We start from the raw sequence: 12,176 nt of genomic DNA, 5'->3' as shown, positions 1-12,176 counted from the left end.
TGGGGGTCGATGAATGAACGAATCCTAGGCCGAGAACGGGACTGGGGGGGTTTTCGGGGAGCGAATGAACTGGGTGACGGAAGAAATAAAAAAGGGACTGGAACGGGAGAGAGAAAAAAAAAAAGAGTGGAAAAGGAGGAAAACGGGGCGGGGGTCCGGTGTACCTACCTACTCCAATGAACCCCTGCTCCTCTCACTTCAGGTTGGTCTCTGATCATTCGCTATTTGACTAGGTATTCACTGTTCAGTGGCCAGTCTCGTCTCACTATGTAGGTAGGTACTTGTGAGCAAATCTGAGTGAGGAAAGGTCGCTGATTACTCTCGTCTGCCGCGTCCAGAAGCAGAAGGCCTCATCTTCTTCCATGTCTACTCCGTACGAAGTACCTCGGTAGGTATCTTATTGTGTTATCGTGTAAAGTATCCAATGTCTCCAGGCCCTGCCAATTCGCAGTTGGATGTGAGTGGACCAGTCTAGTCGGCACCCGTCATCTCACTTGGGCTCACTCACTCCTGACATTATGCCTAGATGTTAGATGCTAGATGCTAATGCTAGGCCGGTCCTGCTCTCACCTTACTTGCGCCGTAGCACTTCACCTTGGGCCTCACTACCACAGACAAGGCAAGGTCGCGAGGACTCTTGGTGCGTGCGTTCTTATGACGGGGGGTCCTGGTGGCCGTTGCGGACGCTCGTGAAACAACATTGTGAAGAGGCAGGGAATGAGGTCAAGAGCTGAGACTGGTCGCGAACACTGTGTGGCGCCTGCTTGTTCTGGTTTACGAGGACAGTGTTGAAACGCAATCTCCACCGCCATCCTGCGCACTGTCTCAGGGTCTAGTGGGTGCCACTTGTACCCACCCCACCCAGCCAAGGTACCGGCCCCGGCTTCGACGGCGCTGCCGCTAGTGAGACACTGCAGACAGGATACATGTGGCAGGTGTCGTCGAGACATTTGACGTCTAGCCGACATGAGGCGCGTGCGGTTTGCGGCTTTACTACGTACAACTTGCGGAAACTGCGAGGATGATTCCGGCGACACTGCTCCTTCCTGACCTGGCTGCGTACCTTACCAAACCTTGCCTTGCCTTGCAATTCACCTCTTTTCTCTCTTATTGCGTCAAGGAAACTAATACCGCGAGCAGACCATAGACTACTGTCCGAATATACTACTACGGTATCAGGCCAAAGTTTAACCCCCTTGTTAGGTACCGGTGGGGATGGCCCGTGCCTGCCTTCTATGGGCAATTCGACTAATCAGAAGCTACCATTTTAGTATAGGCCTACTAATTGGCCTAGCCTAACTTTTTTACTAATTATAAATTCTTCTTCCTATATACTACCTACTTACTTACTTACCTTATTTTTAACGAATTATTATAAATATAATATAGTTAATAAATAGTATAACGAAGTACCTTACTAAGGCTAATTACTAATAGATTCGTACGCTATATATTAATATAAAATTTATATAAGCTTAAATAATTAAATTAATTAGATTTATAAAAGACTAGGTCCGTATAGTTATAAGGGCCTTATTAATAATAATTGCGCTACGTTTTAGCTACTTATAGGTTATAACTTTATAATAGGAGGAGGCCTTTATTAAGTATATTACTTTTTTTAAAAATAGCCGCTAGGCCTCTTTTTTATTATTTTTAATTATATTTTTTTTTTAATTTAGTATTTACGTAATACGAGTAGCCTTATATTAGCTCGGGTTTTATTATTATATTACTCGCTATAAGCCCCTTATATCCGAGGCTAATTAAATTAAGTATCTCGCTTAAGCTTAAGAGCACTTTTACTAAATTATTAAAAATTAGTAAAAGGTCTTATAAATAGATAAGATATAAGTTATAAGTAGTTATTATTATAAGCTTTATATTACTTACTATTATAATAAAGAATAGGACTTAATATATATTATTAAAAGGTATTAATATAAGCGGGGTTAGATATTCTAAGAATATTTTTTTAAAAATTAGAAGGGACTAGGTATTTTTTAAAAAAAAGATTAGAGTAATATACGTACTAATACTTATTAAGAATATATTATATTAATTATTAATAGTTAGATTTGCTTTTATTAATAAATATATAATAATAATTTTATTTTAATATAAGATAGTATTTTAGTATATAACGCAGAGTTAACTTAGTAAGAGCTTAATAACTGTAGCGTTTATTTAATATTCTAGCCGCTTTTTTTACTTAACTTTAACCTTATTAAAACGTATTAGAATTAAATAAAGGATTATATATAGGAGCTTATAAGTATATAAAAAAACCCCTTATATAATATATTATAATAATAAGTTAAAGAGGCTTAGGATACCCTTTTAGAGGACTTCTTATACTTATTATTAAATATAATACCCGCGCGTTACTAAGTAATAATTAATACTAACGGAATATATATTAAATACTAATTTAGCTATAGAAATTAATTAAGATCTAATAATTATTGATTATATTAGCTATTTAGTGCTAATGATTTAACTAGTGCGTTGACCCTTGTCTGTGGATCGGTACCGAGCCAGGGGATTAAACTTACCCCTATAGACCAAGTAAGACCCAGAAAGTCTGAAGATCGAGACCCTCAAGGCCATCTCTCTACACTAGCCGAGAGCATTGACGTTCCGCAAGCCTCGACCTGGTCAACTTCAAGTGGACTCGACATGCGCCGGAACTCAGAACCGGGCTCCTCCTCCCTGGACCTTGCTAATATCCCACAGGTTACAAGTTACAACCCGTCCACCCATACACGATACACCGTACCTAGATACCTTACTGTACAATCATCACTCACCAAGCATCGCCGTCCATCCCTCGCTCGCCCAGCCGGTACCACCCACACTCGCGCACAAGTCCCCGTCCGCCCGATCACCTAACTGCTTACTCTGCACATCCTAAGCAGAAGCATAACGCCGTAAGGCCATGAGGTAGGGATGTAGGCCGTCATCAGCTACACCAAAACCCAAGCAAACAACGTGCCCGGGCCGCATATTGAGCCTCTCCTTCCCACCACAACATCCGACCGCGCCGCCATCGCCGCCGGCGCAGGAACGCAGGAACCATCACTTGCATTCAGGGCCAGGAACAACCGGTGGGACGCGGCGGACACGCACAGAACAGAAGGAAACTCTCAGTCTGCTACTGCTACACAGGCACTGGCTCTGTGAATCGTGATGCTCAGCACAGACCGCGGCCCATCTTCAATGGACCATACTAAGACTCCCAGGGACCACAAGCACGGGAATCTGTCATCCATTCTCAAGTCTCCATTGTGTCGAAACCGACTCAGCCCTCCCGATATCATGTCCGGCATTCAGTACCCTACTTCAGGTTGGACAATTGAGTTCGAGGTCCAGCCTTGGCGTCAACGGCTCCTGCATTTCCACGCTCCTGTCGTCTATCTGCCCCTTTTCTTGTGTACATCTCACCCTTTGTCAGAGTCTGAGTCCCCCTCTCCCTCCCCTGGCCCACGACAGAGCGAGGCCATCGCCAAACCAAACGGACACTTTTCAAGGTCCCAATCACCACCCCAACCATGCAAGGTACCTAGCCGTCTAACCCCTTCCCTGGGGTCACGGGTCGACCATGACCATGCTCCCGCATCTCAAGCGTGCACAAGAGGTGGACCGGGAGGGGAACTAATACATCAGAACCATCCCCTCGGCGGACTATTCCACAGACAGGACCAGTCTTCAAAGAGACCCTACGTATCATCCCAGCAATGCGGCATTCCCGCCGAAGGTGCCTGTCTGCACGTACAGCTGCCAAACCGGTTACTGTCAGGGCCATTTTGACGACGTCCGTCCGCTCCCACGGCTCTCAGCTGTAGATCTCGCTTCACATGCATCTAGGCCCCCCTCCCTCGCCTACATACATCCCGCGCCTGTTTGATGAACCCAGTCGCCCATCATCTCGAATTAGATCAGGTCTCCACCCTCAACGATACCCCGCGTCCATGATGACAATCTTCCCACCGGTTGCCCTGGCGTGCCTGGGTCATGTCAGGGCCCTTTTCCCCCCCAGAACGCCCAGAGATGGTTGGACATTCGAAAAACACCAATTCCTCTACTTCTGCTGGGCATCTCCAGCTTGAATCATTGTCTTTGGCTGACAAGCTTCGCGGCGACGGGGGCCTTTGCTTTGGAATCACTGATAACAGTCTAGAATAGCCCTTTGCCAAGCTCTGTTTCTCCAGGAAACAACATCATTACTGGAATCTATGGTACGCAGTCTCCTCGTTCAGACAAGTCTGCTACCGATATTGTATGACTGCGAGCGAAGAAGACGACCCAAGAAAGAGGCCAAGTAACCACTCGGAAACCCCCCCTTCCTTCTCGATCTCCTCATACGCGCCTACAATGCGGCCCTTTCGCCAAAGAATGTGATCGAGATATCCCGAATTAGCAACTTCTTCTTGCGTACGCCGTACGGCGACATCAACAGGTCCGGTAAACCCATGTCAAATATCCCGTCTCGTCACAAGAGGGTTCGTCTTTCTACAGAGCAGCAGTCATCTAATTCGTCCGGGGAAAGATTCAAACTAAAGCAAGGTCGAGCCGATAACCGCTGTCGTCGCAAGAATTCACAATTATGTCTCCGTCCCATCATCAACCGGCAACACGCCATCCCACCTTTTTTCATTTCTAAATCGAAATTTAACCATATCATTAAGTTAAGCGCCGGCCCATTCCCAACGAGCATGACGCTAGTCCAACATTTCGGAGCCGGGTTTGGGTATGGGGGTTGGGCAGAACGAACGAAAATGCTTGACTTCACATCTTCCTCCTCCGGCACGGCGTACCCACCCCGGTCAGGTTATCAAAAAACTTGCCGTGTCTGAAGCGCAAAAGAGCCTCTTGTATCCCCATCCATCCACACACGCATCACTTTCCCAGGTTTCCCTCTTTCTGGGTTGTGACGGTGTGAGCTCGACATGCATGTTTCTTCGAGGCTAGCAAAGAGACCGAAGGTGTTCCTGGGTGCAAATCCCAAGCCGATTGGCCAAACGCACCCTACGATCCAAGAAGCCCTATGCAGGTTGGTGGTGCAGACGTGCTTCTCCCCCTCTCCATGCCCCCCTGCGAGGTTGTCCAACCCATGCCCTGCGGTTCTAAAAATAGGTTTATTTTTAGCACAACACAACTTGGCGTGCATATGCTCACCTCTTGCTCCGCAGCCACGCGACCTGGCGACCGTTTCTCTCCCTCCCATAAAGCCAAACCGAAAGGCCTTTTGAACCACACACGCACGCACCACTGCATCTCGGGAGCCAATTATCCCCCCTTGCCTTTTGTCGATTGATTACACGTCTTTTCCGACTTACACAGTACATCTACGTAGTCTGTAGGCTGTAGGCTGTCGGTGGGTAAAACACATCTGCTCCACCTCTGCTATGTCTAGTCAATGTTTCCTGGCGCCGCAAAACCAGGCTGGGGGGTTTTGGAGAAACCATGCTCTCACACACCTGGCTTGGCAGAAGACTTGATATTCTCTCTGAGGAGCAGGCCCTTGTATAACCCCAACCACCAAACCTACCATCATCATCATCATCATCATCATCAGCAGCAGCAGCAGCAGCAGCAGCAGCAGCAATCACCAACCACATGTTCATTGCAACCCGCGCATCCCACCGCGTCCCATCCCATCCCATCCAATCCACGCTTTTTGTTTTCTTCTCATCTGACTTTGACTTCCCTCCCCCCACCCCCTTCCCCTTTCTCCCTAATCAACCACAAACTGGTTCAGAGTTCCCTAAACCTTGCACGGATGGGTTTCCACACCTAGACTACGTCAAAAGAGGTCCCAGCCAAAGCAACCTCGATCTGACAAGCGGGACACCAAACCCCACCTCCAAATGGTCCAAATGGAAACAATCCCTAGGCCACCTTTCTTCCCTTTCCAAACAAAAAAGTCTTGATCGTTTCGGCGCGTCTAGAATGCCCTTGTTGGGGACGTATCACTCATTGTTCCCCTCATCCAATCCCTCTTTGACGTCCTCCCCCCCCCCCCCCATCTCACCATCTCTCGAAGCTCGTCCTTGTTTCTTTCCCTAAATTAGCCCGGCCATCGTCCGTCGTTATTTACCCGATTCGCCAATCTGGGAAAGAAGATGATGGCGCCGCGAGAGTTCACGTTGATACATACACAAATCCCGGGTTCTTTCTCTCCCCCCCCTCCTTCCTCGGACCTCTCCCCCACCCATGTTTGTGTCTAGGTATCTACACTACCCTTACCTGTCTCTGATCTTCCCGTCTCTCCAATCCATGTTCATCTTCTACCGCATCTAGTTCTCCCGGCAACCTGCACTACCTCCTCTTCACCTCCATGTAATCATCGGCCCATGCTAGCCTCTTCCAAGAGCCTCCCCTTACTGTCCTTCCCCATTCACCCAACCGCCCACACTAGCTAGTTAGCTAGCTACCCCGAGAATGGCATGCAATATCTAACCGGGGGGGGGGGGGATCCTCCAACCTCGGAAACCAAGGTAAGCTGGACCAACGCGTCCATCACTGCAGAGTAACGACACACACATCACCACAACGGAGAAGAAGCAGTAGTAGTTAGTTAGTCACTTTGTTGAAATGAATTTCCCACGCGTGTGATGAGATGGCTACTACCCACGCTTTACGCGGCTGTGGCTAAACTTAACAACACCAGACGCCGTGCCGATGCATCATTACATGCTTTGCTTAACCGCTTTGCCAAAACCCCCCCTCCTTCCCACCATTCGGCATCGTTTTTTTTCTCCCCTTGCTCGTCGTGACGTGAGAGCAGTCCATTAAGTCTGCCCCGTCCAGTTTTGACAATGTTGATCAAGCCTTTCCAAATCCCCCAAGCTCCAAGGGCTCACCCCTCAGATTGTTTTCCTTTTTGTCATCGTACACACACCTTTTCCCCCCTTGATTGTCGAATTGCATGATGGGTTCCAATTTTGGATTGTTCGGTCCGACCTCTTGTATGAGATTTCTCTGGTCCAAACGCTCGCAACTACCCCAACCTTTCTTCAACATGAACTTTCCCAGTCTGTTCATTGTGCCTGAACCCCTTGACCCCTTGCGTGAAATCGCTTGGCATAGCCCTATTGTTAGCAACCGGGTGGTTGCGGGTGGGGTTCTTCCCCCGTTCTGGAACGTTCGTCGGTAGTTAAGCGACCAGCTGCAGCCTTTGCTGTTGATTATTTGGTAAGCGCCGGGAACAGCTACCGGCCGTCCGGTTGTTCGGAGTCTGTCGTCTCAACCGTATTTTAGTGTCCTGCGCTGCAACGTCTGGTCCGTTGGAGCCTCCGACAGCTGCTAGGTTCCGCCGTCCGAACTCAACGTCGTCTCGAGTCGTTCATTGCCCGGGAGAACCGGCTCCAGCAGCTGGGGCATTGTAGGTACCGAAACCGCCATGTTCTGCGATGCCGTTGTCGGTCTTCATCGTGCCGTTAAGCATAGGACAAAGCCTTTGCAAGGGTTAGTATGCGTGCATATGGAACAGAAGTCATGGGGGAAGTGGAGAGAAAGAGAAAGCATGTTGGGTAGGTAATGAGAGAAGACTGTGGAAAGCAAGCAACAGGTAGTGATGATGGCCAAGGGAGCATATGCTTATATGACCCTAGTGCTCATACTGCTGTTGTGCCAGTAGGGCTTGGATGTGTACTTGTTGTACTTGAACTTCTTTGCCTTTGGCTTTTGGGGCTGTTTTGGCTGTCCCTTGGACGATGCCCGCCTATTGGCCTTTTCATTTGAGCGGTCGCGTATCCTGTGCTTTTGAATCCCGCCGCTTTTTTGCTTTGGCGGGGCTGGTGTTCGCTGGCGTGCCCTCAACAGGAGCTCCCGCTTGAGAACCCAGCGATTGTTTCCCCCACGTCTGAACATGCTCCGGAGATCTGAACTGGGACGGGGAGGTAGAGGAAAAGCAAAGGGAGCAATACTTCTTGTTTGTCTTGATGTGTCCGACTTGTCCACAATTGGCACACTTTCGGGTTGTACCGGTGGCAGCGCGGTCTGCTTCCGGGGACCCTGCGTCGAGTCCACTCTTGGAACGGTGGAGTCCCTTTTGTTGCTCTCGTCCGATGCGTCGCTGCTTGTTTCGGTTGAGCCGTTCAAGCTCCTTATCAATCCTGCTAGGTGGTCAATCAAGTGTTCAGCATCTACGGAAGGATAATGCCTACTCAACCAGACGACGGCGGTCGTCATCAGCGACACCAGTCGGTCGTCCTTCGTAGATACTAAACACGAGATTATGTGAGCGGGGAGCGCATGAAGGTTGAATAATAGACCTGAAATAGGATCGGGAGGGGGGTAACGCGGTGGGAGTTCGTACTTGAAATCCTCCAACTCCAACTCCTTCTTTCTCTTGATATAACGGTCTATAATCACAGGGTCTTCGAGAATGATGACCTTTTGCTCGACAGCACCTTGATCATTGAGAACTTCTCGGGTAATCTTGAGTTTCTTTCGCTGATTCCGGCTAGTCGATGTCGTCAGGCCGGTAATTTGACTCATCCCTTCGTCGGCATGGGCAGGAGTCTGGGCTCGCTGGGGGTTGAACCGGTCATCTTCGTCTGGTGGCAGAGGCACCACGAGGTCATCGTCCTTTTGTGTGCTATCCTCCAGACTGTCTTTTTGCTTGTCCCAAATTTCACGAATGCCTTTTCTGTACATGGCTTCTTGCTCCTTGACGTTGTAAGCGTGGCCGTTGTTCGCCTTCCGCTGTGCGTCAGGGTGTGCTGCCATGGCGTCAGCTGCAGTGGTATGGGATCCACCTTTCTGGACAGTCTCGATGTAGCCGCCCTTCATGGAAGTTCTGATGAAACTGAATCCAAGGCCATGACCAGTCGGGTCTCCTTGTCCGTGAAGCTTGAGCATAGCCTTGCCAGCACATGCGTCGATGAAAGCCTTGCTGGTTTTCCACGGCGCCATCTTGTCTGCTAATTTTTCTTCGTTCTTCTCGGCAGCCTTCTTACTACCCTTGGCAGTGCCTGCACCCGTGCGATCGTCGTCCTCATCCTCGGCAACCTCTTCGCCTTCGTCCTCCAGGTTGACGTTGTTAGGGTCGAAACCAGCGTCTTCCAGCATCTGCATACCCAACTGCATACCATCAATCAGGCAGACGTCTTCAGGCTTGATCATCGCTCGTATTGAGTTCTCATCCATGAGAGTCTCGCCGTTCCTAAGGCCCCAGAGTCCTTTCTCAACCTTGGCGTAGGATAGGAACTCCTTGAGCTTTTGCCGGTTTTGAGCGTCCGTAGACTCGGCAATATGTTTCGTCACCTCTGATAGGTTTACCAAATGGTGCTCGTTCCTCCTCATCATGCGGTACGAAATCATCTTGATTCTGTTCTTCGAAGCATTCGTGACTTTTCGAGAATGAGGGCCGGGGACCTCAACACTAGGAAAAGTCTGGCCAACCACGTAAAGATGATCAATCTTGTGCAGGTACCAGTTGGCTCCGTCGACGCCTGTTGAGCTGCGAACACAGAGGAAGTCTGTAGACCGCGGCTTATGCTTGAAGATGGGCGCCCGGTACATTTGGTTGTGCAAAGTAGGCATGGTTTGTCCCACTTCGACCTCGCCAAAGATGGCGAAAGGGGATCTGTCTTCGGGCAAGAGGACGTGAGACTCACCAATCTCCATCTTTGGTGGCGTCTCTTCGTCATCGACCTTCTTTTTGCGGTAGTAGTTAATGACACGGTTTCCCATGCCAAAGTTGGAAAGAACGGGTGGCGTTCTCTCACAGTACTCAAAGAGTACAGCCGTCGAGTTGTCCGTTATGCCCAAGTCCTTGGTGGTTTTGAAGACCTCATGAGCCTTTCCCTTCATAGTCTTGCGCTTATGGAAGCCCAATTTGCTGAACCTGATCGTCTGACGCTCATGCTTGCCAAACTTGAAATGAGGCCGGTGGAATCCATCTCGTCGAATGTCCAGCTTGACCTTGTAGAACGGCCATGCCAGTTTAAGCGCGGGCATACTGTGCTCGACGGCAAGATTCCCCAGAGTTGCTCTGACCTTGTGTTGATGGTTCTCCTTGAGCGCCTCATACGCATCGTCGTTGGACATGTTGAAACGAGAAGATAAATCAGGTCTCAGGTGACCGTTCGCCATGCGCGTCATCTTCTGCTCCACACGTTGACGCTTGGGGCCACGCTGCGATTCGGCTTCTTCTAGGAGAAGATACGGGTCGTTCAAATCGAGAATGACACGCTTGGAGGCGCGCTTGGTCACATCCTCAAAGGAGTCGAATGATGGTGCGGTGAATCGAGGAATTTCTGGCAAGCCCTTTGGCGGTGGCGGACGCGTCTTCTTCTTAGGTGGCGGCTTTGGCTCTTCATCTTCCATGAACTCAGCCTCCCAGTCGAAATCAAAAGCGTCATCATGGGCACGCTTGACGGAAGCCGCGGCGGCTGCCTCGGCTGCAGCCTCTTTTGCTTGTTGATCGCGGAAGTCTTGCTCAGCCTGCTCAATACGGATGGACCAGTCATCGCACACCATCTCAATGTCTTGGAGCGTAAAACCCGCCACTGCTTCCGAATCGGATTCTTGCTCGAGATTAAATTCTTCAGCTTCAGCTTCGTCTGAAGACTCTTGCGGAGCGCAAGACATGAGTCCTCTAGACTCGTCGTCGATGCGTCTCTGCTTACGAGTCACAGTCGCGGGTCCGGGGATGCGGAAAAGCTTCTCTTGGTCGGCGGCAAGATCCAGGGTGAGCTTGGAGAAGATAAGGGTCTTTGGCTTCTTGGTGGGCTTCTTCTCGATCCACCGGGCCTTCTTGGGAGGCAAGAGTTCGTTCCATTTCAGAATAACACCCTTCTCCCAGGTCGGCCAGGCCTGCTTGACCAAATCTTCAGCAGTCTCAGCTGGAGCAGGAATCTCGGGATCTTGGTTGGCAGCTTCGTAGCCAGGTTCAGGATCGAAGTTAATGTCGCGGTATTGTGATGGATCGGCGTCGTCGGGATCGTGAACGTGAGGGGCTGGTGACGGCGGACCAGGGACTTCGATCGGAGAAGACGGTCCATCGCCAAACAAGTCGTCGGTGTCGTTGCTTGTACCTCCGTCATCTGTCAGACCTGGAACGGACATGGAAGTGGCAACGTTGCCTTCGCCTTCCTCCTCGTCCGGAAGATCGTCGTCGCTAATATCCTCGAAGTCTTGGGCATCGTCGGCCTTTCCAGACTGGTCGAAAGGGGTATCATCAATAGTGATGCCCAGCTCTCCGCCATTCTGGAGTGTCGCGAGAGTCCGCTCGATTTGCTCTTCGTCCTGAGCATCCTGCGCCTTCTGCGCTTCCTCACTCCGAGGAGGGGATTTGGGAGTGTCGGCGCCCATGTTGTCGATGCTTTGCACAGATATCCACCCTCTGACACCTCCGATATTGTGCGCCGACCTGTGTCTGATCTATACCATGCCTCGCGTGGTGTCTTCCGATGCGTCGGGGTCAGCGTTCGTTCGTTCAGAGCTCGTGAAGTCGATGGGGCGACGCGTCGGTCGGCTCTGGGGAAGCAGGAGGGAAAGTTCACGTAGAGCCGCAGAAATTTGGGTGACTCAGGTGCGATTTCTGCAGGGGTGCCTGAGGCGTCAGTTGTCAGCCAATTACTTTGCTTCGAAGAAGGCAGCAATGGCCAGTGGCCCGTGCCTGCCCGTTCTACCCCAGGTGGTCATCGGCAATGGGGTTTTTGTTTCTGTCATGGCATACCTAAAATCGACGGTGGAGGATGGTGGTTTTGCTTTCCCAACGCGAAGTTGAACCAAAGAAAATATCGATATATCGGTAAAGTGAAGTCAAAAAAGTCTGCTTGTGGGTGACAATATGGCCAAGCGTGCTTTCTGTGTTCGTAATGGCATTTGATGATGGTGGATGTGGAGATAAGTTGTGTGAGATGGTAAGAAGCTGGTCACCGCGGTAAGTCAACTTTGTAGAAGTTGGAAGCGGAAAGGAAAAGGTTTGCACAAGTAGGTACTGAGGTGCCTAGCTGAGAGAGACAGACAGCCCGAGGTCGTTGATGGACGGGAAGGTCCTACAAGGTAAGGTACCTACTTAGACAGGAGAGGAAGAGTGGGTCGTGTTCACTTACACGGGAGGAAAGAGCAAAAACCGTCTCTTGAGGTCTACCTTCCTCAAGGTAGGTCCAGATTTCTGAACTACATACCTTATACCTAGCCATGCTGACATGCCTACT

At 49.9% G+C, this 12,176-nt stretch overlaps 2 protein-coding genes across 2 annotated transcripts; one reads left to right on the top strand and one right to left on the bottom strand.

Moving 5' to 3' along the window:
• Positions 1–3,318: 3,318 nt before the first annotated feature.
• CTAM01_01398 (uncharacterized protein) lies at positions 3,319–3,810 on the top strand (the record flags this gene model as incomplete). Its single annotated transcript, XM_060517440.1, has 1 exon — positions 3,319–3,810. The coding sequence occupies one exon, from the start codon at positions 3,319–3,321 to the stop codon at positions 3,808–3,810; it is 492 nt and encodes a 163-aa protein (XP_060387901.1).
• Positions 3,811–7,602: 3,792 nt separating this feature from the next.
• CTAM01_01397 (transcription initiation factor TFIID subunit 1) lies at positions 7,603–11,325 on the bottom strand (the record flags this gene model as incomplete). Its single annotated transcript, XM_060517439.1, has 1 exon — positions 7,603–11,325. The coding sequence occupies one exon, from the start codon at positions 11,323–11,325 to the stop codon at positions 7,603–7,605; it is 3,723 nt and encodes a 1,240-aa protein (XP_060387900.1).
• Positions 11,326–12,176: the final 851 nt, after the last annotated feature.

Source organism: Colletotrichum tamarilloi (assembly GCF_030869305.1).
Source record: "Colletotrichum tamarilloi strain Tom-12 chromosome Unknown Scaffold_3.1, whole genome shotgun sequence".
Classification (NCBI taxonomy): Eukaryota; Fungi; Ascomycota; class Sordariomycetes; order Glomerellales; family Glomerellaceae; genus Colletotrichum; species Colletotrichum tamarilloi.
Note: the sequence above shows the minus strand (reverse complement) of the source record. Positions and strands in the feature narration are given on the sequence as shown.